General features: G+C 50.9%; 1 protein-coding gene across 5 annotated transcripts; it reads left to right on the forward strand.

Moving 5' to 3' along the window:
- Window positions 1-26,252, forward strand: FGD2 (FYVE, RhoGEF and PH domain containing 2). Of its 5 annotated transcripts, none has more exons than XM_049890961.1 (18): window positions 1-99; window positions 309-527; window positions 3,077-3,311; window positions 4,614-4,694; window positions 5,392-5,540; window positions 6,727-6,883; window positions 7,108-7,246; window positions 7,738-7,838; window positions 8,094-8,240; window positions 8,960-9,052; window positions 17,368-17,447; window positions 17,534-17,564; window positions 18,008-18,100; window positions 18,760-18,891; window positions 22,491-22,637; window positions 23,231-23,369; window positions 23,826-23,972; window positions 24,558-24,622. In XM_049890961.1, the coding sequence occupies exons 2-17, from the start codon at window positions 460-462 to the stop codon at window positions 23,936-23,938; spliced, it is 1,905 nt and encodes a 634-aa protein (XP_049746918.1). In that variant the 5' UTR covers window positions 1-99; window positions 309-459; the 3' UTR covers window positions 23,939-23,972; window positions 24,558-24,622. The 5 variants fall into 5 exon arrangements, with proteins under 5 accessions (XP_049746918.1, XP_049746908.1, XP_049746881.1 ...); XM_049890951.1 differs by having other exon boundaries at window positions 24,516-24,603; XM_049890924.1 differs by lacking the exon at window positions 23,231-23,369 and having other exon boundaries at window positions 24,516-26,252.

The following is a 26,252-nucleotide window of genomic DNA, read 5'->3' on the forward strand; positions in this document are numbered from 1 at the left end:
CAGAAGCAGAAAAGAAGTTGCTGAGAAAGGGAAGGAGTAAAAGCCACTGGACCTTGTGAGGGAGCAAGTGTGGTTGGCTAGAGACGCTCAGGCCAAGAGGTCAGTCAGGGACCTGGCTCCAGAAACTATCTCTGAGTCCTGTTGCCCTCTCAGGGCTGGATTCAGGAACTGGGGGTCTGCAGGGTTAAATATTAACCCTTGGGAGAGTGGGACTGGGGCCGGAGTAGGCTCCTCCCACTGTGAGGTACACTGGGCTTTCCCCTTTTGGGCGGTGGTCTGGGACCACTTCCTCTTTCCTCACTGTGAAGGCAGGAGCAGGACTGCAGAGTCTTCAGGAAAGATGGGAGAAGATTCTGGGACTTCTTAGCCACTCTATGTCCCCAGACTGGGGTGGCTGAGTGTGCTGGCTGCTCCTCCCTGCTTTGAGGGTGACTAAGGACCAGCCTGGAGGCCTGCAAGATGGAGGGGGCCGACGAGAAGAAGCTGGCATCTGTGTCCAACCTAGTGACTGTGTTTGAGAACAGCAGGTACGGGGCAGCTGGGGTTGGAAGGGTCACTGTGGGGACTGGTGGCCTCGCTTCAGCCCCTCTGCCCAGCCCCGGGTCCTCAGGCAACATATACCCTCCCAGTCTCCATGCTGGGGAACAGGGCCTGTGCCACCTTTGGCCCTCCCTGTGAGCAGCCCTCCCTCTGGGCCCTACCTCCCAGTGTCTGGGCCACACCAAGGTTCCTGGTTATGGTTCTTGGGAGCACAGGAGAGTGTCTTTGGGTACCAGGAGCTGGGCAGGGATGAGAGTGCCTTGCATGCACTGGGGAGAGTCCAGACATGCGGGTGTGTCATTACAAGTCAGTGTGGGAGGATCTAAGGCAGTGTTTGGGCTGCCCAACTCCACCCCCTGCCCTCCAGCACCTCAAAGAAATAACAGCTAATGTTTATCCAGCATTTAGTCCCCTGAGTAGGATAACCATATAATTTGCCATTCAAACCAGGGCACATTTGAAACTGAAAGTGAATGCTATTATTATTATTATTGTCTGGAAAAAAATACAGCAGGTGAAGCTGGGACTGTATTGGGAAAACCTGGATGCATGGTTACCCTATTTGTAGGCACTGACCTAAGTGCACTTCATCACTCATTTCATCTAATCAGCCTGACAACTTAACTGGGGGTGGGTTCTCTTACTACTTACATTTTATAGATGAGGAAAGAAGCACAGAGAGGTGAGGTTGCCAGTTCACATGCTGTTGGGCACTACTGGGGCCTCTGTCTGAAGGGAAAGGGCTGGGCTTGATTATGGAGGTCATTGGTAGCCCTGTGTGTGTGTGTGTGTGTGTGTGTGTGTGTGTGACATTAATCCACTCAGCAGGCATGTGATAAGCCTAGGACTGTGTTTGGGACTCTCTTAGGTAATATCTATGATGCAAGGTCATGTACAATACATGTCCTAGGAGGGACCTGGATGCTGTGTTGAGGGCACTCAGAGCAGGCTTCAAGGTGCAAGTAGCATAGAGATGGACCTAGAAGGGCATTCAACTTCCTGAGTTGGGTTATCTTACCTAGCCTCTCCCAGAGTCCTTTGCCAAGCACATTCTGTTCAGCACCAAGGACAGCTCTCATGGTGCCACCTTCCTAGCCCATCACCCCCTTGTGAGTGGGGAGCTGGCCCCACTTCACCCAGCATGCCAGGCATGGAATAGGCATGCTTGGATGGGGATCCTTTGCATACTGTGCTCTGCCCAGGAAGCACCCAGGCGTGGAGGAGGGAGCCCCAGGCCAGAGGGGGGTCTGAGCAGCCTCATTTGGAAGAGTCACCCCTTATTTTGTGAGAGGCTCCATGCCAACTGCCCTGGTCTGGGCTTTCTTGTGAGGTCCCCAGAGCCCTAGCTGATCTGAAACTGAGGGGTGAAGTGGAAACAGAAGACACTTGGGGAGAAATGCAGAAGCTGAAACCAAATGTAGAACAGAAAGCCCAAGGCCCAGACACAGGAGCTGCAGACTGGTAGGCTGGGACGCCAAGGAGGGTGGGAGAGCCCAGGAGTCGCAGTCAGAGACTGGGTCTGATCCTCTCTCTGCCACCAACTGACTCTGTGACTTGGGGCAAGTCATGTTGACTCTCTGGGCCTGTTTCTGCTTTACTCAAGTGAGGAGAAGCAATTTAGGGGGAAGGTTCAGGAGCCAGCCTGCCTGGTTCGAATCCCACCTCTGGTACCTCTAGCTGTGTGGTCGAAGGCATGTAACTTATCCTCTCCTATTTTAGCCTCCTTAGCTGCAAAACGGGGGTAATGAAAACTTTCTTCATAGAGTTTTGGAGATTTTTGTGCCCTTGTAGTCTTCCATTTTTCAACCTATCTTACTCACAAGAATGCCTAGCCTGTGCTGTCATCCCAGGCTTTTCCACACCAAGGAGAGACGGGGGCACAGCTCAAGGCCTTGGCTATAGTCAGAGAGGGTGGCCTCTGTTGTCTAAGGAATTTAACTGATCTACAGACCCAGGGTCAAAGCTGCCTTGTGAAGACCCACCCCTGGGAAACAAGGAAACTCTTCCCAGGCTGCCTTCCTTCACTGCTGGAGGTGTAGAAGGCACGACTCTCACCACAGCCCTTGAAAAGACCCAGCTTAGCAGCTGTGCCCTCACTTTAGATTGTTCCGTGGCTCCCACCTTCCCTCGCTATACCAGTTTTTAAGGCTTCTAGGGTCTTTCCTCTGCAAAAACTGATAATAGAAGTAAGGCCTCTCCTGTTAATAAGTCCAAAGGTGACGGTGAGCCTCTGTGTGCAGAATGCGGATTCCTGTACACAGCCGCGTTTTAAACAGGGAAGTATGTAGTTCCCCAGAGAATAAAACACAGTACAGGCTGACTCATTTTAAAGGCTGGAGTTCCCGCCAAGAAAGGTGTCAGGGGAAGTGAAAGTCCTACTTAGTAAGCTGCTATGAGTGCGGGCACTCGGGGGCCATGACACATGGTGGTTTGCAGTCATTGACCTGCCATCCCTCCCTGCCCCCAGGAGGTGTTATTCTTCTCTCTCCCTATTCTGCAGACAAGGGAACCCTCAGGTTTGCTCTGTTCTCCTCAGGAACCCAGGAGCAGCACCCAGAGCTCACATGCTGGAGGAAGACGAGTGCTACCACTCTGGGTGCAGACCTCCCCAGCCCCCAGAGCCATGGGAAAAGCCTAGCCTGGGGGAATCCCTGGAGTCCAGGCCCAGGACGGTCAGCAGGAGGTACCTGAGCTCCCTGAAGAACAAGCTGTCCAGCGGGACCTGGAGGAAGTCCTACCAGCCCGGGACTGGCCCTGGGTCAGGGACGCAGGTACCTGAGGGCTGGGGCTGAGGTGGGGGAAGGTGGTCTGTCCACTGACCTCCTCCTCACATTCTCCCAAACCCCTAATCAGAGCTAGCAGTTCCCCAGATGGCGGTCTTATGAAATCAGAAATCAGCTGGAAGCTAGAACATTCCATTCTCTTAACAGCCTTTGATCAACTGTCTATTATGCACCCCACTGCTGGCATTATTTCATATCGCCCTCACTCTAGAATTTTCCAGCAAGGAAATTGAAACTCAGACAGCTTAAGGAACTTGCCCAAGGCTAAACAGCTTGGACTAGTTGGACAGTTTCCACCTAGTGAACCTGGTACCCTTCCCAGGTAGAGCCTCAGTTTACCCACTGAAGGGGGCAAGAATCCTAAATTAGAAATAGAGACCTGAGTGCTAATTCCTGCCCGTTAAAGACTGGGCAGGTCACCTCCTTTCTGTGAGTTTCAGTTTGCTCATCAGAAAAGCACGGGAGTTAAAAACCAAAACCAAACCAGTTGCCGTCGAGTCAATTCGAACTCATGGCAATCCCATGTGCACAAAGCAGAACTGTGTTCCATAGGGTTTTCAAGGCCATGCACCCTGGAACCAGTTTGCTTGGGTTCCCATCCCAGCTTGACTGCTTGCTAACTATATGATCTTGGGCAAATCCCTTTAACCTCTGACCTTCAGTTTCCCCATTTGTAAAATGGAGGGGATGAACATGGTAGGGTGTTCTGGTTATCAGTTGCTGCAAACAAACTACCCCAAAATGCAGCGGCCTAATACAACAATTTATTATTTCTCACAGTTTTGTGGGTTGACCAGGATGCAACTGGATGGTTTTTCTGTTCGTCTCACTTGGGATCTCTCAGGTGGCTGCAGTCAGCCAGGGCCGAAATGCCCAAGATAGCTCCACTCACAGCCTGGTGCCTCAGCAGGGATGCAGGGTCGCCTTTTGAGATCTCTCTCTCTGATGTCTCAGGCCTCTCCTCTCTGTTGTCTCTCCATGAGATCTCTGCATCAGGGTAGCCAGACCTCTTGACATGATGGTTCACAGCTCCCACAGGTGCACAAATGGAAGCTGCTAGGCCTTTTAAGGCTTAGACCCAGTACTTGCACAGCCTTACTTTTGCCACATTCTGTCAGTTAAAGTGACCCCAGGCACAGGCCAGATGCACTGGTGGGGCGGGGGGAGATCATGAATACCAGGAGGTATGCTTCACTGGGTCATCTTTGGAGACTGGTGCTCACGGTCCCCATCAGAGGAGACCAAAGCTCTCCTTCTTCTTCTCCTTCTTGCCCTCCAATCCCCATATAGGAGCCTGAGGAGAAGAGGATTGTCCAGGAGTTGCTGGAGACGGAGCAGGCCTATGTAGCGCGCCTCTACCTGCTGGACCAGGCCAGTGGCTAGGACACCCCCCCATACACCAGGGCCCCAGGGCCCTGGTCTCCTCACCCCACCCTTACTCCGCCTTATGACCCAGCTCACCAGAACTGAGAAGATCCCTGGGTTTAACTCCAGCAAGTCCTTAGCCCTTTAACCCCATTGGCTGAAGCTGATGTAGAAATTAGGATTTAGCCAATTAGCACCAGTCCCCTTTCCACCCTTGGTGCCTGGGCCAGCCCCGCATAGAGCAGAAGACACACCAGCCAGTCCCTCCAGGCTCACTGGTCATAGCAATGCCTGTATCCTCACCATCGGCATCTCTTCACACTTTCTTAAGAAGCCCCAAGGCTCAAGAGTTGAATCACTGACACATTAGCCATCAGAATGAGGATCCCTAGCCTGGTGGAGTCCAAGGGTTTGGCAGACCCAGGGCCAGCCCATTTCTGACCTTCCTCAACTGCTGGCCTTTGGCCAAGTCCCTTCATCTCTAGGCCTTGGTTTGCCTATCTGTAAAGCTGCCAGAATACGATCCTCCCTGCCTATCTCTTCCCAAGGTTGTCGTGGGAGGGCATTGGGCGATTCGGGAGGTGAAGCATTTAGTAAGCTGGAGAGGGCCACAGAATCCCCCTGGTCTGTAAGCGTCTCCTCCTACGCTGGTGGGTGGGCCCCCCTCTCCTGGCAGGCTGAGTGATCTGGAGCCCGGCTGCAGGTGTTCTTCCAGGAGCTGCTGAAGGAGGCCCGCAGCAGCAAGGCCTTCTCTGAGGATGTGGTCAAGCTCATCTTCTCCAACATCTCTTCCATCTACCAGTTCCATTCGCAGTTCTTCCTCCCCGAGCTGCAGCGGCGGCTGGACGACTGGTGAGATCCGCCAGCAGCCCTGAGGCCCCCTGACTGCTGCCTGGCCAGGTCAGGAATATAGCCCACAGGACACTGGGCCTGTCCTGTAAGGCCCCTGGCCTTGCGGTGTGGCCACAGCAGCCTCTTCCTTGTGCCCAGGCCTGGCTGACAGCAAGGCGCTTGGATGGATGAGTTCTGGAAGCCAGGGCTGTGTCTTGGGGAAGGGGATGAGTCAGATCCTCCCTAGGCCTAGTGACCTAGGAGGCAGGCTTCCTACAAGCGTAGCCCTGTGCTGTCCACGCATTAACACACCTGATCTTCCTAAGAGCCTGCTGCGTGATGATTGTGGTTCGAAAGAAGCCTCCTTTGTTTTCAGAAACGACCACGAAAGTATGTAGAATTGAAATTACTTGCTTTATATATTTTGCCCAAGATACGTCATGATGCCTGAGATGTTCTTTAAAACCCTCTGGCAAAGGTGAAGAAATATGACAAAATGTTAGTAATTGTTAAATCTGGGTGATGCTATTTGGGGGTTCATTATTACATCCTCTTTATGATTGCTTAAACATTTTCATAATAAAAAATTTTTTTTTTAAAAAGGAACAACTCTTTGAGGGCATCTATCATTATCCCATTTTTCAGATGGGAAAACTGAGGCCCAGAGAGGGTAACTGACTTGCCCAAGAACACACAGCTAGAGTAAGAGACGCAGCTGGGAATCAAACTCAGGCCAGCTCCTTATTGCTCTGCTGGAACAGCCCCTGGGTTGGGTGACCTTTAAGCCCTACCACAGAATGATACTAGATAAATTTTTACCCCTGCAGCCTCAGTTTCCTCATGTCTAAGAAGGGCTAAGGACTGTCTCCACCTTCAGGGCTGTTGTGAGAATTAAATGAGATATGCAGTGCGTCTCGGTCAGTGCTTAGCATGTGGCCATTATTGTTATCATGCAGTCAGACATCAGGTAGTTATTGAACATTTATTGTGGGCTGGGCCTTGTGGGGGAGACCCTTCACTGGAAGAGAATGGCATGAGCTCTCAGGGAGCTCTAAGTGGCAGGGTAGGGTGCCGATGGGGCTCAACCAGGCACATATGTGTGAGGACAACATGGCCCTCCCCCTGTGCCTGCACCTGGAAGTGCAGGGTCAGGAGTCAGGAGAGGAGGTCCCCAGGCTGATGGCAATGCCTGGTGCCCTTCCTGCAGGACAGCCACCCCCCGCATTGGGGACGTGATCCAGAAGCTGGCCCCCTTCCTGAAGATGTACAGTGAGTATGTCAAGAACTTTGAGCGAGCCGCTGATCTGCTGGCCACCTGGACCGACAAGTCCCCACCATTCCAGGAGGTTATCACACGCATCCAGGTGAGATTGGGGGGGGGGGGGGCGCAGAGTGCTGCCACCTGCAGTGTGCAGTGGCTCAGTTTCCCTGACTTTTACCACGGCCTGGCAGTCCTCTCCTGAGCTCAGCTGCTTTGTCAGGCCCCAGCACCCAGACCACCTTGCCCAATCCCCTGATGCTGAAGAACAGTCTGACTCTCCCTTCTCCATTCTTACCCTCTCCCTTCCTCTCCCTGTTCATCCCCAAGAGCAGCGAGGCCTCGAGCAGTCTGACGCTGCAGCACCACATGCTGGAGCCTGTGCAGAGAATTCCACGCTACGAGCTGCTGCTCAAGGAATATGTCCAGAAGCTGCCTGCCCAGGCCCCAGACCGGGACGACGCCCAGAGTGAGAACACCTTTGGGGGTCCAGGGGGCTGAGGAGCCCCAAGCTCCTCTGATAGATTTATTAACATCTGCTAAAATAGTTATTATGATCACCAGTTATTAACATCGATCATAGGCACTTCTTAGACACTATCTGTACCCTTACCTGGCTGCTAAGGCCCAGAAAGGTTAAGAGACTTGCCCAAGGTCACACAGCCAGAAAGGCGCAGAGTGGGATTTGAACCTTGGCCTGTTTGGTGCCACAGTCCATGCTCTCTCCACTACGTGCTCTGGGGCCCACTTAGTAGGGGAAGCAGCGAGAGTCACAGAAGCTGGTGCCTACTCCCTGTCCTTTGGTGGCTTCCAGTCTCTCCACCCTGGGTGGGAAATGACCCCCATGGTACAGACACCCCATGTGCTGGTCTGCACAGGCAGGGCTGCTCCTGGGAGTGGATGTAGCAGATCCTGAGGCCACTGTGTGAAGCCTCAAGGACCTCCTGCTCCTGCCATCAGCCCCAGAGTTTCGGGAAATAACTCTGGTCCTGCTCCCTTCAGAAGCCCTCGATATGATCTTCTCAGCCGCTCAGCACTCCAATGCAGCCATCACAGAGATGGTGAGCAGCCCAGCCCAGGGACGGGAACAGAGGATATCTCTGGGGCCCTGCCACCTCCTCCCTGCAAGTCTCAGCCTCCTCCCAACATACCCTGGTCACTGTATCCACTCATCCCTGGCCCCACCCTGTGACACTTTTTCCTTCTGCTGCCCTCCCCCTCATACCCTCTGCCCCCATCCCTACAAGGCAAACCTTCTGGAAACAGGTGGGCCCTGCCTGCCCTTGGCTAAGTGTGCTCCACCACCCCATCCCCAGGAGCGGCTGCAGGATCTGTGGGAGGTGTACCAGCGTCTGGGCCTCGAGGACGACATAGTAGACCCCTCCAATACCCTGCTCCGCGAGGGCCCTGTCCTCAAGATCTCCTTCCGTCGCAATGACCCCATGGAACGCTACCTGTTCTTGGTAGGGATGCTGGGGGTCCCTATCGCACACTGGTGAGAGAAGCCCATGGGCACTCTGTCCTGGGTCCTGGCCTTAACCTGGCACTGCAGGAAAAGCAAGGGAAGGGCAGTCTTCTCTGTCCTTCTCTGCCTTTGGTACCCGAGTCTTTGGACAAGTCATGTGCTGCCTCTAGGCCTCAGGGATTTCCAAGCCACAGGTTTCCCAGACACGCCCTAGGAGGCAGTAGAGATGGTGTTGAACCCATTCGGTTTGGCTCCAAAACCTGTGGTATTCAATGGTGCTATAAAGCATCAAGGAAGAACTGCCCTGGCTGGCACTGAAGAAGCCAGGGGATGTCCTGGAGATTTGGACACATGGGCCTGCCTGGAGGTCTGGGAGACAGGCCACATCTTCTCATAAGCCCCTGCTGCCCTGAGCTCCTGTGAGAAAGACCTCATGGGTTTCCAAGGTCTGTTGTGGTCCCCGAGGCTCACAGGTAGAGTGATAATTCAATGACCTCTGTAATTGGGTTGGAGGCTGAACAACCCCTTCCTTGCAATGCCTGTGACATCTTATGAGCTGGCCCAGAGTGTGGGGTGCAGGGAGGGAGATGCCGCTTGCTCAGCACACCTTGGGGAGCCCCATCTGACCGTCCTCCTGCCCATCCCCCCTCCTGCCACTGCCCACGCATGCACACACTCATGCATTCACACACACCCTCACGCCTGTGTCTCCTGCAGTTCAACAACATGTTGCTGTACTGTGTGCCCAGGGTCATCCAGGTGGGTGCCCACTTCCACGTAAGGACCCGTATCGACGTGGCTGGGATGAAGGTGAGAGGTCCCCTGTCTTAATCTGGGTTTTCTAGAGATGCCCCCTACCAAGAAGCCCCGGTAGTAAAGTGGTTAAGCATTTGGCTCCTAACTGAAAGGTCGACAATTTGAACCCACCAGCTGCTCCGTGGGGTAAAGATTATAATAGCCTTGGAAACCCTGCTCCTTCCTATAGGGTTACTATGAGTCAGAATTAACTCAACAGCAAAGGGTTTTTTCTTTTTAGAGGAACAAAACTAGTAAGACGTGTTTATCTATCAACTATCTATCTGTACATACATGTACATATATATCTATATCTATATATATATACACACACATATATGCTGTTGTTGTTAGGTGCCGTCGAGTCGCTTCTGACTCAGAGCAACCCTATGTACTACAGAACAAAACACTGCATCACCCTCACAATTGTTGTTATGTTTAAGCCCTTTGTTGCAGCCACTGTGTCAATCCATCTCGTTGAGGGTCTTCCTCTTTTTTGCTGACCCTGTACTCTACCAAGCGTGATGTCCTTCTCCAGGGACTGATCCCGTCTGTTAACATACACATATATATATAGAGAGAGATTTACTTCGAGGAGATGGATCACACAATTGTGGGCCTGGCAAGTCCCAAATCCATAGGTCAGATGGCAGGCCAGAGACTTCTGTAGGCGAGACTTCTTGCATCCCAAGATCTGTAGGTCAGGTGATGAGAAGAGTGCAGGGCTGAGAGAGAGCAAGCACTGCCAGAACATCCATTTATATTCTGCAGGCAGGCCACACCCACAAAGAAACTCTCCTTTCAACTGATTGGCTGATCACATCAAATCACATCATGGGAGGTGATTACACTACATTATATTACATTGTGGAACAGTAAACCAGTCTAGTGTCTGCCAAACCACTGAGGATCATGAGCCTAGCCAAGTTGATGCATAAAATTAACCATCACAGCCCCCAACCTCCGTCAGGCTTCACCCCGATGGCAGGAACCAGTGTGGGGAATAGCAGGAGGGACCCAATCGATTTTCAGTCCAGGTACTGAAGCCTGGCAGGTCCTGAGCAAACTTGGAGATGCAACAGTTTGGGGCTAGAACACTCCCACCCAGCCTCCCAGCCCTCCTGCCCAGGGTCCCTCTCAGGTTTCCACTGACCTGGCCCACTGTTTGGGACAGTGCACACTCTGGCTTAGCTCGCTCCAGCGCTTCTCGAATTCCTTGGGGATCTTGTTAAAATGCAGGCCCTGATTCGGTGGGGACTAAGATTCTGCATTTCAAACCAGCTCCCCGGTGGTGCTGTTTGTGGTCCCCAGGGGACATGTTGAGCAGGCAGGGTCTACTCTGTCCGCTCAGCTGCTGGCTCCTGTCTGTCCCCACCCAAAGATGGCTGCAAATGAACAAAAGCTGTCATTTAGAATAGCACCCATTGCAGGGTGCCCCCATGGACTGGGCCAGACCTCATCCCTTCGGGTCTCAGAAGAGCCCCACGAGGTAGGGCCTGTTAGAATTCCCTGTCATTTTTGTTTTTACCTTTTAAAAATAATTTTAATTTTATCACTTAAAAATATAGATAATTCACAGCCCAAGATTACATTCCAAAATCAAATGTTATAAACATATTTACAATGAAAGGTCTCCTCCCAAATTTGTCCCCTCGTTTCCTTTCCTAAAGACTGCCTTTTCTTCCTGTGACGTCTTCCAGGGCGGTTTTTGCATACACAAGCAATCTATTTGCCATCGTTTCCTCATTTTTGTTTTACCCAAACAGTGGCATGCTCCATACGCTATTCTACACTTGGTTTTTTTTAACTACTAACTTTGGGGATTGTTTCATATCAGGATGTGAAGATCCGCCGCGTCCTTTTGCACAGCTGCGTAGTATTCTGCTGTCTAGATAAACTGTAATTTACACAAGAAGTCCCTCATGGATGGGCATTTAAATTAAAAAAAAAAAGAAAGAAACCCATTGCCATTGAGTTGATTCTGACTCAGCGACCCTATAGGACAGGGCAGATCTGCCCTAGAGGGTTTCCATGGCTATAATCTTTACAGGAGCAGACTGCCACATCTTTCTCCCACCGGGCTGCTAGTGGGTTCAAACTGCTGACCTTTGAGTTAGCAGCTGAGTTTTACCACTGTGTCACCAGGGCTCCTTTGGACCTTTAAAACTAGTTTAAAAAAAACCCACAAAAACAGTCGATTCTGACTCATGGCGACCCCATCTATGCCAGAGTAGAACTCTGCTCCACAGGGTTTTCAACAGCTGAGTTTTTGGAAGTAGATCGTCAGGCCTTTCCTCCAAGGCACTCCTGGGTGGCCTCGAGCCTCCAGCCTTTCAGTTAGCAGCCAAGTGTGTATTAACTGTTTGCATCACCCGGGTACTCAGTCCCCTAGTGATGGATGTTTAGGTTGTTTTTAGTCATCAACCACTGCAAACGAGACTGCAATGAGTAACCTTGGACAGTTTGCCCGTGTGTCAATGTATCTATAGTGAATCCCATTTTTTTAAAAAATGAGGAAACCAAGGCCCAGAAAGTTCAAGTAACTTGCTTAGGGTCACACAGTGAATCCTGGTTTGAGCGGCCAAACTGGGATTAAAAACCAAGATGTTACAGAGTCCAATGCCCCTGAACCTAATCACTATGCTATTGTACTGTCTCCTACTAAGCCTTCTATCCAGAGGGGTAAAGTTTGGATGGAATTGCAGGCATAGTGGAGGAAATAGTGGGAAAACCTTACTGGCCACCCTTCTCTCTCCTCTTTAATAACTCCTGAAACCTAGTGTGCGCCGAAGGCAGGAGAGCTGGTCCGGAAGAAGCAGAGGTCTGGTCGGACCTATCTCGGTACCCATCCATCTCCCCATTCCCATCCTCAAACCCCCCTCATCCCCAGCCACGCCCCAGGGATCAGCTCCTGGAGGGAGCTGCAGGTAGTGGCCTCTGAGAATTCTCTGCCTGAGGGCCTGGCCCTTGCTCCTGACTGGGGTTGCCTGGCACCTGGGGCCGAGTCAAGGGCCTGGGGGTGAGGCACAGTATGAGGACAAGGGGGGCTGATGAGGGGACGTGGGTAACTTCTGGAGAGCCACAGCTCATATCCCATGTCTGAGCTGACTGAGGCTTTCTAGGAGTGTAGTAACGGCCCGGAAGGCATCCAGCTTTCCATTTTCTGAGGAAGCCAGAATGTTCCAGAGGCCAGGACATGCAGGTTTGGGATCCTTGGTGAGTGAGATCAAGAAAGGCAGGTTTATAGAGAGCTACAGACAGACAAATGAGACAGGCAGCCCTGTAGGAAGAGACCTAGTCATAGAAAAAGAGAGGCAGAGATTTAGACAGAAAGGCCAAGAAATAGAGACCAAAGTTGACTCATAAACAGACAGAGAAGGGGAAAGTATGTCAGATGCATAGTGTGTGTCCAGGGCTCATAGGCCCCGTGTGCCATTGCCTGGCGCCTGCCAGCCTGCCAGTCCCAACGAGCACCCACGGTGTGTCCTGCGCTCTACCGGCGCATAGCACCCTCTCCTGGATGGCCCGGGCATGGCAGCGCAGAGCTGGGAAACATTTCCCGAGACTGAGGTTTGGAGGCAGGTCTGACTTTCAACCTACCATTACGGTTGTCACTGGCCTGTGACACCCTGGGTGTCAGGAAGGCCTAGTTCTCAGCAGCTGATTCTCCCCAAGGTCTGGCCTGGTCCTAGTGTTATGCCATCCTATGTAGAGCCAACCAGAGAGGAAGGAAAGGGTGCAGGTGCACATACCTCGGGTTTCCTCATACAGCTGTGCAGGTTGTGCACGGCACAAAGACATTCCATCTACAACCAAAAACCAAACCCAGTGCCATCTAGTCGATTCCGACTCATAGTGACCCTGTAGGACAGAGTAGAACTGCCCCATAGAGTTTCCAAGGAGCGCCTGGCGGATTCGAACTGCTGACCCTTTGGTTAGCAGCCGCAGCACTTAACCCCTACGCCACAGGGTTTCCATTCCATCTAACCCCAGTACATTCCATCTAAAAAAAAAAGAACCTAAGAGAGTACTAAATACAGCAGGCGTCATAGATTGTATAATGATAATTGTCCGGCAGATGGCAGTCAAGTGTCTTGTTCCAACAAAACCTGGTTATTTTGCCAGTTTGCCGACAGGTGTCAGTAAAGTGTTTTCAGGAAGGGGGTGTCCTTTTCTAATTAGCACAAAGGCACTGTATGGGCTAGCAGGAGGCTGAACCAGCCCAGACCTAGGGAGAGTAGTTGAGACTGGGCATGGCAGAGCTCAGGGAACTAACCTCGAGAAACCTCATTCTGTCCCTCTGCAGAGATGATAATGGGAGCTGACCTGGGCATCCTGGGCCCTCAGGTCAGGAGCTCCCCCTAGTCCTCTTTTCTTGTAAAAAATCATCATATTTCTTCTCACTTCTGGTCTCCAAGGATCCCTGGTGGCACAGTGGTTAAGCACTTGGCTGCTAACCAAAAGGCTGGTGGTTTGAACCCACTAGCTGCACCACAGAAGAAAGATGTGGCAATCTGTTTCCGTAAAGATTTACAGCCTTGGAAACCCTGTGGGGAAGTTCTACTCTGTCCTATAGTGTCACTATGAGTCAGAATCGACTTCACGGCAATGTGTTCTGGTCTCCAAACCTTGGATTTCCCCTTCTGTTCCCTCTTCCTTCTTCCTCACCCAGTTAGGCACACAGTCTTGCCAGATTGCCTGACATTGTTTCCCAATTAGGAGCCCCTTCTCTCTCTCCAAGTGCAGTCGCTTGAGTCAGGCTCCAGATAAGTCTGCACCATTTATTGTGTCACTTCTTGACTGGACTTTGGGATACAGACTGGTTCCAGTTTGTTTAGAATAGCCTTTCACCCCCAACAGGTGCACACACTGAGGTTCTCCTTGTATGGGTATGCAGGTTGTGCACTGCACAAAGATATTCCATCTGAGAGAGTGCCAAACACAGCAGACATCATAGATTGAGTGACTTTCCCCAAACCCCTCTCTTCACATGACCTCCTCTGTTAATAAACCTGCAGGACCTCCTCATGATCAAGGGTATTGAGTCCAAACCACGTCAGACCTGACTTTCCTGTCTTGCTTTTTTTTTTTTTTTTGCCATTTATTAATTGAAGAGGGGGTCATGGTGGTTTAGTGGTAAAATTCTTGCCTTCCATGTAGAAGACTTCAGGTTCAATTCCAGGCCAATGCACTTCATGCATGCACAGCTACCACCTGCCTGTCAATGGAGGCTTGCGTGTTGCTAGGATGTTCAATAGGTTTTGGCAGAGCGTTCAGACTAAGACTAGGAAGAAAGGCCTGGCAATCTCCCAAAAATCAGCCAGTAGAAACCCTATGGCTCACAATTGTCCATTCCTGTTGTACATGGTATCCATGAGCTGGGGGCAAACATGATGGCAGCTAAAAATAACATTAATTGAAGAAATCAGGTCATTTGCCTTTTAGAGTCTCCCACAATCTGGATTTTGCAGACTGCATCCCCCGGTGTCATTTAACATGTCCCTCTGTCTCCCATATTTCTTGAAAACTGGTAAAGAATCTAGAGACTTGAGCAGATTTGGTGGCGCAAGAAGACTGAATAGCTACTGATAGTTCTTGCCTCAGGGGTCATATAATGTCTGGCTGTCTCTTTCAAAGAATGTTAAGTTTGGTCAGTGGGTTTAGGAGTTGTGCCGATTGAATGAGAACATGTATGGAGATCCCTGCACTTAATACCCATCACATAGTAAATGGTCCATGATTGGGAGCTTCAGGACCCTTGGAGCTGGGGCAAGAGGACTGGGGAAGATGAGATATGGGGGATCTGTTTAATCTATGAATTGGACACTTAATTCCTTCATTCGCTGTGTGGAATAGGGGTCTTGTTCTAGGCCCTGGGCTTCTCTTGAAAAGCTACATGTCCCCAAATCTGGTTTTGAGACCCAATTTCCATTTTTGGTAAATCCTTTGTCTTTTTTTTTTTTTGTCAGGAGCTGTCACTCCTAGTGTTATGGATTGAATTATGTCCCCCCAAAATATGTGTTGTAAATCCTAACCTCTATGCCTGTGGTTATAATCCCATTTGGGAATGGGACGTCTTTGTTATGTTAATGAGGCAGGATTATTATAGGGTGTCTCTTGAGCCAATCTCTTTTGAGATATAAAAGAGATTAAACAAGCCAGCAGAGCAGAGACAGGGAAAGACACATGCCAAGCCACGTGAAGATCACACAGGAGGAGAAAGAGACAAAGACTTTCCTCCAGAGCCAACAGAAAGAAAAAGCCTTCCCCTAGAGCCAGCATCCTGAATTTGGGCTTCTAGCCTCCTAAAGGTCAAGAGAATAAATTTCTGTTTGTTAAAGCCATACAATTTTGGTACTTCCGTTATAGCAGCACTAGATAACTAAGACAGAATTTGGTACCAAGAGTGTGGTGCTGCTCTAACAGATACCTAAAATGTGGTAGTGGTTTTGGAATTGGGTTATGGGTAGAGGCTAGAAAAGTTTTAAGGTGCCTCATAGTAAAAGCCTAGATTCCCTCGAAGAGACTATTGGTAGAATTATGGACATCAAAGACAATTCTGGTGAGGTCTCAGAAGGAAGTGAGGAGACCTATAGAGAAAATCTCTATCATCTTAGAGAATACATATGGCACCAGCAACAGAATGTTGCTAGAAATGTCATCACTAAATGTGTTTCTGGTGAGGCTTTAGAAGAAAATGATGAACATGTGATTAGGCAGTGGAGGAAGGGTGATGCTTTTTTGCAGTAGCAAAGAACTTGTCTGAATTATGTTCAAAGTTTGGTGGAAGGGTGAATTTGTAAGTGATGAATTTGGATATTTGGGTGACGAGATATCTAAGCAAGATCTTAAAGGCGCTGTGTAGTTTCTCCTTGCTGCTTACAGTAAAATACAAGAGGAAAAAGATGGACTTCAAAATGAACTGTGCGAAATGGAAACAGAACTTAAAGATTTGGAAAATTCTGTTGTACAAACTGAGGACCCATGTCCTAGAATGTTCACCAAGGACGTGACTACACATCTTTTGTTAAAGGAATTAAGCCTGTGACTATGGGCCTAACAAACCTCCACAGCAGAAAACCCATCAGCTTAGAATGAAGGGGACAGAGAAAGAACAAAAGGAAAGAATGCTGCCTGCCTCTTGGAATTCTACAGGCAGGAAACAGGCCAAAGAAGCTGTATCTGTTGTCCTCCAAGAAATGAAAAGGCCCATTCCTGGAGCAGCTCAGAGATCAGCAGAACTGTCGGAAGGAGCACAGGAAGCAGGGACTTCTCAGTTTCAAAGGATGGGGCCACAGTATCCTGGATCTCAAGGGGTGGGGCCACAGCCTCCTAGGTTTCAAAGAGTTGGATCTTCACCAACTTGGTTCCAGAGTGTGGGGCTGCCGTTAAGGTGTGCCAGGCGGATGGGGGTGCCACCCAAAGCTGAGGGGGTGAGGCTGCTATGCCCAAGGGGCAGAAGAAGGGGGCCTGCCGGGGCTGAAGGAGTAGAGTCACCACTCAGATGGACTGGAAGAATGGGGCCATCTAAAATGGATGGAACAGAGTTGCCATCTCAGTGGGCCTGGAAAATGAAGCTGAAGCCCAGAGCTGAGGGGCCTCCACCCAATATCTAGAGGGTGTGGCCAATACCCAGAATATGGAGGTCAGGGCCATTGCCCAGATGGTCTGAGAGAACAGGATTATTTTCAAGCCTAAAGAGCTAATGTAATTTGTTCTGCTGGGTTTTGGACTTGCTTGGTACCTGTTATCCTTTCTTTCCCTCCAATTTCTCCCATTTGTAATGGAAATGTCTACCTTGTGCCTATTCTACCACTGTATTTTGGAAGCAGATAACTTGTATTCTAGATTTCATAGGTTCACAGATGAAGAGGAATTTAGCCCCAGGATGGAATATGCCTAAAGTCTCACCTATATTTGATTTAGATGCTTCAGAAGATGAGATTTTGGACTTGGAGTTGATTTTGACAATGTGATGGGATGAATGTGCTTTGCATGTGGCAATGATATGAATTTAGGGGGGCCAAAGGGTGGAACGTGGTATTTCTGTTATAGCAGCATTAAATAACTTAGACACCCAGCTTGCTCTGGCCCCACTTATCTGCTCCTAAAATTCCAGAGGCCATAAGCCCTGTTTGCTCAGAGCAAGGCCCAGTTGCAGACATGTTTGCTTGACTCAGGGAGATGACGGAGGCAGGGAACAGGTTTCTGTCCTTGTTCCCCATCCCTCAACTCCTTTCTGCAACTGGCAAGTCTTCCCTCTTTCCAGTCCACAGTGCCTGGAGGGGTGACAAGCCTGACCTGGTCTCCTCCCTCCTGTTCCCATGCAGGTGCGGGAGCTGAGTGATGTGGAGTTCCCTCATGCCTTCCTGGTGTCTGGGAAGCAGCGCACTCTGGAGCTGCAAGCCCGGTAGGCCAGCTGGGGGCCGGGCGAGCGGCGGGGGAAAATGGGGAGGCAGCTGCTCCACTCAACACCTGTGTTCGCTTTCCGAGCAGGTCCCAGGAGGAAATGATTTCCTGGTTACAGGTATCAGAATGCTCCAGGACCCCTTTTGGCTGTGGCAGTCTAAGATTCTGGCTTAGCCCACCCAGGCTGAGGGAGAGGGGTGCATGTGTGTGTATTTGTGAGTGTGTGTGTGTGTGTGCGAGAGAGAGATAAAAAGAGAGAGGACCTGGGTGTACCCAGCTGTTCCCCTATCTTTGTGGTAGTTATACTACCTTTGATGTCAGACCTGGGTTCAAATCTTGCTGCCCCCTCACTGCCTAGCTGGGTGGCCTGGGATAAGTCACTTAACCTTTCTAAGCCTCAATTTTCACATTTGTAATCTGGAGCTAATAGTTTATCTCCCCTTACGTCAGCTAGCATGTGCTTGGGATCCAGCGTCTGGCACCCAGTAGGCTCTCAGCAGTGTTTGTAGAATATGTGGATGGAGGGACAGGTGAGCAATCTCTTCCTCCCTTTGTCCCCAGGCCTGCCAAGCAGCCATTGACCAAATCGAGAAGCGGAATGAAACCTTTAAGGCTGCAATCCAGGGGCCTGAGGGAGATACTCAGGAGCAAGAGGTAAATGGAGACTTTTGCATCCCTCGCTGGAGCTGCCAGCTGCAAACAGGGCCTGTTCCTTCTGCTCTGCCCAGGCCAGCTAGGAGGGAGGGGACTGTCACCTACCAGGTGTGATTAAAGGGACCAGGGGAGGCCCTCCCACCCCAACATCACCCTACTTAGTGACTACAGTGCTGAAGGTTCCCCATTAGCAAAAAATTCCTCTGGGAGCCTTTGTATGAAACTCTCCCTGGGAAGTTTCCATGTTTGTATCTCTCGCCATGGGAGGCAGTGCACGCTGGGGTTTGAAAGTGTCTGAGAAATGGGAAGCCAAGGGAAGGTGGAAGGACCAGTGGAGTAGGGGTTATGGTGAGTGTCTGTGACTTGACTTTAAGTTTCAGCTCTGAACTCTGGCTTGCTGGGTGAACTTCTGAGCCACTTGACCTCTAGGCCTCAGTTTCCCCATCTATAAAACAGGGATCATAGTAACTGTGCTCCCACATGGTCTTTATCAGTTTAGTCTGCTCCATGTGGAAGCCATTGGGAAGCACCACACAAATGATCTCTGTCATGAGCGGGTGGGTGGGTGGGTTGGCAGAGGACCCCAGGGCCTTGGGGAGTAGACAGAAGGGGAGTCATTTAGTGCCCACCCTGATGCCCAGCTCCGCCTCCTCCCATAGCTGCAGTCAGAGGAGCTGGGCCTCCGGGCACCACAGTGGGTCCGGGACAAGATGGTGACCATGTGCATGCGCTGCCAGGAGCCCTTCAACGCCCTGACGCGCCGTCGCCACCACTGCCGGGCCTGCGGCTATGTGAGTGTTCCTACCCATGCCCCTGTCGTCCCCTGTCCAACCTTAGCCCCCCACTTCCAGCTCAGGTCCTGCTCCCCGCTCCCTGCCAACTCTGCCAGCTTCACTCAACACAACCCAGGAACGTCAGCACTGAGTCTGTGCCAGGTGTGGGTATACTACCTTCTCTGGACCTCTGAAGCAGGGGCTACTATTATCCCCACTGCACACATAGGGAATGAGGCTCAGGGAGGTTAAGCGGTCTGCTTGAGGCACCCCAAAGCTAACCCTGTTAATTCACCTGCTTCCTTACCGTCATTCACCAAAGGCCCCAGACCCAGAGCGGGAAATGGCCTGCAGTTCTGGGATGGGGGCTTCTAAACCCCTCAGTCCCCTCTGGCTCTGCACCCACAACCTCACCAGCCCAATGTCTTCTATGCACCCACCCTTACCCCCCAAACCTCACTTCTTGACTGGCCTTGCCTAACTGTCCCCTCCCTTCTTGACATATCCTCAGCACTGGGGTACCTGGTTGGTTCAGGCCTCGGTTTCTTCATGTATGAAATGGGAATGATAATACTTACCTTCAGGGTTGAAGTGAGGCGTCAACGGAACAAAGTCCATTCCCTTCCCTCTCCTCCTTTTTTTCTCTTTCTCAATAGCTTGGCAGGGTGCACTCAACTCCCCACTTGTTGAGGAAGGAACCGTGTCCACTCCTCCCTCTCCACAGCTCAGGTCCGGCCGTTGCAGGCAGATCTTGCTTTGCTTTTTAAGAGCCTCCTGTATTTGAGGCTGTTCTGTGTTGACATTACAACCCCCTCGGTTTATTCTGCAAACAGGCCGTTTGCAACCTCAGTCTGTAATGATCCCCAGGGGACAGGATGGGGCCTATTGGGGTAGGTTAGGGCCTGTCAGGGAGGTATCCCCAAAATGTGTTGAATCAGGACACAAAGTCAGCTTCTAGGACTGAGGATACACTATGTTCAGATGTAAGCAATGGGCTACATTCCAAAGCCAAATAGAAAGGACCCGGGGATTAGCCACTGCTCTTGGTGATTCATACCTGTAAATAAGGGTTGAATCCATTCACCCTGGCAACTTTGTGATTAACTCCTAAAAAAATTATTATATATTGTTAAGAAATATAAAGAATAGTACAGTAATACCCATGTACCTATCTTCCAGCTTAATAAAATATTCTGGCAGCTAGATGAGATCTTGCCAGAGCCCTGGCGGCACAATGGTTAAGTGCTCAGCTGTTAACCGAAAGGTTGGTGGTTCGAATCTGTCGTCAAGTTGATTCCAGCTCATATTGACCCTATGGGGCAGAGTAGAACTGCCCCATAGTATTTTCAAGGAGTGGCTGGTGGATTTGAGCTGTTGACCTTTTAGTTAGCAGACTGAGCTCTTAACCACTGCACCACCAGGGCTCCAAGAAAACCCTATAGGGTAGCTCTACTTCATCACATAGTGTTCCTATCAGTCAAAATTGACTCCATGGCACTTAACAACAATGGAATATATGATCCTTAATGGGATCTGGGATAGGGGAAAAGAGACAGCTACAAAAGTTGTTACTGGGACCAAAGTTGTTATTGGGACCACTGGGAAGATTTGATTATGAGCCATGTATAGATGACACTATTGTATCAATGGTACATTTCCCCATGTGATAATGACATTGTAGGTAGGTAGAAGAATGGCCTTGTTCTTAAGAGATGCCAGCTGCATATTTAAGGTTGACTATCATGATTTTTTTATCATGATTTTTTTTATCATGTTTTTTTTTTTTTTATCATGATAACAGGGAGCCCTCATGGTGCAGTAGTTAAAATGCTTGGCTACTAACTGAAAGATTGGCCGTTCGAACCCACCAGCCGCTCCATAGGAGAAAGATTTGGCAGTCTACTTCCGTAAAGATATACAGCCTAGGAAACCCTGTGAGACAGTTCTACTCTGTCATACAGTGTCGCTGTGAATCCAAAACCACTTGAGGGCAATGCGTTTTTTTTTTTTTTTTCTTGGTAGGTTGGGCATTTTTTCAAAATAAGTACTTGATGGGAGAGGAAATAAATCTAACATATTTATGTAAAGTAACATAACTATATAAATATATGTATTTATTTATAATAATATAAAAAATGTAAATCCCTGAATAAAAAAAGAATCCAAGATTCCCAAGGTAGTTGAAGCCCCCTGTGTGGCGCTGTCTGAGCTAACCTTGTCCTGATCTGGGATTTCTCATGCACGTACATGGCTTTGTAATTTGTGAGTCATTCTTTCGGTGGTTTAGGTGCCCAGTTTTTGTCTCTCCTGCCAGACCGGTATCCTTGCGAGGGTGGGGCAGGGGCCGGGCCTTCTCCTGCAGGTCCCTCCCAGGCCACATGGGGGACACAACATGAGCTTCCTCAATGCTGGTTCTGGCTGAGGAATAACCCTCTGCCCTCCACCTCCCTCCCTGTCCAAGACCACGTCCTGAACTCACTGTGACACCCCAGTCTCCCTCTAAGTCACACCTCGTGTTTCTTTCCAGGTCTTCTCATGCCTTGTTCACCTGGTTTCCCCGGCATGATTCATACTGACTTTCCCACGGGCTTTTCCAGGGCAAGGTGGGGGTGGACCCTAACCCACAGTAGACATGGCATGTCTTCCTGCCCCAAACCACCAACCCATCATTTAAAAAATATATATATATTTTTTGTTGTTGTTTTGTTCTTGAGGATATACACAGCAGAACATACACCCATTCAACAGTTTCTACGTGTAAATTCAGTGACACAGATTACATTCTTCAAGTTGTACAACCATTCTCACCCTCCTTTTCCGAATTGCTCCTCCCCCATTAAAATAAACTCACTGCCCCCTAAGGTTCTTGTCTAATCTTTGGAATTGATGTTGTTCACTTAGATCCCCTACAGATAATTCTTAAAAGAGCACAACACTGAAGGCAGACATTCTTTACTAGTTTAGCTAAACTATTGTTTGTATTAGAACATGCCTGACTATGTGATTGAGTGGGATGCAAAATTTGCATGAATCTTAGAGCTAAACCATGGAGCTCTGAAGAACTGTGCTCTTCCTGGAAGACCAGCTGCTTTCGATTAGCCTCATGGCTCTCTGCAAGGCGCTGTCCCCTCCTCCATGTCAGGTGAGGACAGATGCCCCGGCCAGAGTTGTTGGGAGCCAGGTGTGAGAGCAGAGAGACGAGCTCTCCGAGAAGTGAATCAGATGTGAGCAGAGCCTCCAGGGCAAGTGCCTCCTCCAATCTTCCAGCCCCTAGGATTAGTGGCCTTATATGGGGCTTGGTTTCTTACCTTGAAACATCCTACAAAGCAGAGTTATGATCTCACCCCTGTTTCACAGAAGAAGAATCTGAAGGGGGAGAAGCTAGGGCACTTGTAGGGGGGCTGGGTCACAAAGTCTGGGCTGGGGGAGCCCAGAGCCTGAGCTGTCTCCCCGCACCACCACCAGGCACCCCCTCTCTGCTTCCATATCTCTCCCGCAACTTTCTTTTTCTTCTTCCTGGCCCTGGTTGTTCTTACCCCTGCCCCCGGCCAGCTACAAGCTCAGCCCTCCCAGGCCTCACTCAGGCCCCATGCCCCCCTCCCGGCTGTCCTTGGCAGGTGGTGTGTGCCAAGTGCTCTGACTACCGGGCCAAGCTGAAGTATGACGACAACAGGCCCAACCGTGTCTGCTGCAACTGCTACACGTTCCTCACAGGAAACCTGCTCCCTGACGACAAGGAGGACAAGAGGCGGGGCATCTTGGAGGTGAGGGCGGCCATCCTCCCCCTATCACTCATGCAGCAACAGTGTGCTGAGTGCCCACCACACGCTGGTATTATCCCGGGTGCTGAGAAACAAGCCAGATGTGGTCACGCTGTCCCCCCTGCTCCCTCCTTCTCTTTTCTGCCCATAGAACCACCCCCAGACGCCTCCTCAGCCCAAACAGCACTAGGCCTATCAACAAATGGATGCAACGTTTGGCTCCAGTCCTGTTATCCAGGCTCTTCTGCTCTTCCTCTGGGTCCCCATCCAATAATAGCATGGCCCCCTGGACAGTTCCTGCCCAAGTCCCCATGCCTGCCCTGACAGTCCCGGGAAGCAGAGGGACTGGTATCACTGATTCCATTTTACAGAGGGGGAAACTGAGGCTCCAGAGCAGGGTCCCACTGTCAGAGAGAGGGGGACTAGAGGCTCCATTCTAACTGGAAGGAACTTCACGGACCAGTTGGTCCTACCCTTCCTCTATCCAGGAGTTGGACCAAGGACCAGAGAAGTGACTTGGCCGAGGTCAGCCAGCGAGTCAGGAGCCAGGCTTTCTGCTGCCCAGGGGGCCTCTCTAAGCCACCCTACCTCCGCAGGCACTCCCCAGGCTGCTCCCTTGCTGCTGCCGGGGCGTCGGCTGTGCTCAGCTTTGCTCTGCAAATACAATGCCAACCAGCCCAGACATCGGTCACCACCACCCCACAGGCCGGGTCAACATCCCACTGTCCCTGGGAGGTGAGAGAAGCACACAGCCTATGCCAGCTGAGCTCAGCTCCCAGGTTCAAGTTGGCCCCTTTGCATGGGCATCCACCCCCTTCTAATCCTCCAGCCCCTGCCTAGCGTTTCCCTGACTGCTGAGCCACACAGCCTGCTCCTGCAGAGGGGGCGTGGTCAGCCTCTTCTCCAGCCCCAGTTTGTCCCCTGGGCAGCTCACAGGTGATAAGCCCTTGCAGTACCTGCCCCCCAGACGCACGCATGATGGGTCAGTCTGTCTGGGGTGCAGTTGCCGCTCTGCCAATTGCCAGCTGTGACCACAGGCACCTGATGGGACCTCTTGGAGACACAGGGGCAAATAACCCTTCCTTGCAGGGTTGCTGCAAAGATGAGAAGTAGTGGTCGTCAAGCCCCCAGACCAAGGTCCGACACACAGTGGATGCTCTGGTCCCTGACAGTCACTCTCTCTGGTTTCAGAAAGGGTCTGCAGCAGGGTACGAGCAGAACTTGATGTGCAGCTTCCTGCAGCTCCTCGGGGACAGGTGGGGCAGGAACGGCCCCCGGGGCTGGTGTGTCATCCCCTGGGATGACCCCTTTGTTCTCTACATCTACGCTGCCCCTCAGGTAATGCTGCCACCGCTTGCCCAGGCCTTGCCTCCCCACGGTGTATGTGCGCATGGGGTGGTGGTGTTGAGCATTGTTGGTCCCTTATGTAAGATGGAGTCCTGATGGCTCAGTGGTTAACAGCTCAGGCTGCTAACCAAAAGGTTGGCAGTTTGAATCCACCAGGCACTCCTTGGAAACCCTATTGGGCAGTTCTACTCTGTCCTATAGGGTTGCCATGAGTTGATACTGACTCGATGGCAATGAGTTTGGTTTTTTATATGTAAGATGAGGAAACTGAGGCACAGTGAGGATGTGGCACCCTCGAGTCACAGGGTTGGTGGGTTTCAGAGCTGGGCCCAGACTCCAGGTCTTGGCGGGTGGTCTGTTCTCTCCTCTTCCTCGCTGTCCTCCCACTATCCCACTCCCCTTCATGGGCGTATGGAGTGTGAGAAGCAGGTGTGTGGCTGTTACCTTCAAAAATGACTCCCTGAGGTGGTGGGGCTGAAGCGGGGGTGGGGTGGGGGTGGGGGACAGTGACCCACTGCTCTCCCCCTCCCCCAGGACATGCGGGCTCATACCTCCATCCCCCTGCTGGGCTACCAGGTCACTGCCGGGTCCCAGGCGGACCCCCGGGTCTTCCAGCTGCAGCAGTCAGGTCAGCTGTACACGTTCAAGGCCGAGACCAAGGAGCTGAGGGGTCGCTGGGTGAAGGCTGTGGAGAGGGCTGCCAGTGGCCAGAGCCCCGGGGAGCCTGACGGCGACTTGTCTGACTGAGCCACAGCCAACCCCACCCCTGCCCACCTCTCCGTATGTGTCCCCCACTCCAAGCCCAGCTCCTAGCACAGCTGTCCCTGTAGCCTCCGCAACCCACCACCCCAACCTTGTGCTCAGACTACGTGCTCTGATTTGGGATTCAGAAGACAGGGACCTGTTCTCTGTGGGGAGGGGGCTGAACAAATGTCCTGGCTTGCCTGGGGCTGAGGGTGTTGCTGGGACTTGAGGCTTTCAGCAATAAAACTGGGAAAGTCCAAGGTAACCCAGGACGGTTGGTCACCCAATGGGGTCTCAACCTGGGTTGCCTATTAGAATCACCTTGGGATGCCTGTACCCCACTGAAGATTTCTGATTTAATTGGTTGATAATCTGGTATGGGAAGGGGGCTTGGGTATTTTTAGGAGTCCCCATGTGAGTCTAATGTGCAGGCTGGGTTACCTGGGATGAAGAAGGAAGAGAGTAAACTAACAATGGCTGAGCACCCGTCGAGTGCCAGGCATGAGAGTACTAATAATAATTAATAAAAAATTAATAAACATCTATCGGGCCAGGCACGGTGCTGGGTGTTCTACGTGGATTATCTCATTTCACCCTCAGGAGTCACAATCCTTATTTTCCAGATAAGGAAACCTAGGCTCAGAGAGGTTTAGTAGTTGGCTCAAGGTCACACAGCTAGTAGGTACCAGAGCTAGGTTTTAACTCAGTGGACTAAGGTCAAAGCTCTTGCCTTTAGGTAGCAGTGTAATAGGGCAAGCAGAGAGGAGAGGCGTGGGAGAGGAGTGGGTGGAAGAAAGAGTGAAGGGGAGAGAAGTGGAGTCAGGACCAAAAAGATGAGAGGAACAGGAGGGGAGGAGCACGCTTGTTTGGCCCTGTGGCTGGTGAGTGAGGCTGCTTTTTCATGAGGGACCGCCAGGGGGTGGCAGTGGGCAACAGATCACATACAGTGGCCCCAGCCAGGGCCCCAATACCCTCGGTCATTCCCAGCAGGCCGGCACACTGCCGGGCTTGGCCCTTGAAGAGGGAAAAATTAGGCAAGTCAAGTGTTTGCGTCATTCCAGGCCCAGCAGTTTGCCTGCCCCCACCTGAGGCCACCTCCTTACAGTATCTTAAAATACTTCTTAAAAAGCCCAAAGAAACCTCATTGGCACAATCCCTCTGGTGAATAGGCTGGCCATGAGTTCATTCTTTCATTCATTCATTCAATAAATATTTATTGAGCACCTACTATGAGCCAAAAAATACCTCCCGTACCTGGGATATTGCAGTGAATAAGATAGACCAAAACTTCTACCCTTGTGAAGCTTACATTCTAGTGGGGGAGATGATTAACAAAATAAATGAATAAAATATCTAGCATTTGGATATAAGTGCTTAAATAGGTGACCAACATCCCAAACTTGCTAGTTTTAAAACTGAGACTCTGGTGTCCCAGAAAATCTCTTAGTTCCAAGTGAATGGGGATAGTTGATCACTCTACCAGAAGGAAAAAACCAAGAAAGAAAGTAAAGGAAGAGTGGCGGTGGG

This window comes from Elephas maximus, chromosome 1, assembly GCF_024166365.1.
Source record: "Elephas maximus indicus isolate mEleMax1 chromosome 1, mEleMax1 primary haplotype, whole genome shotgun sequence".
NCBI classification, from domain to species: domain Eukaryota; kingdom Metazoa; phylum Chordata; class Mammalia; order Proboscidea; family Elephantidae; genus Elephas; species Elephas maximus.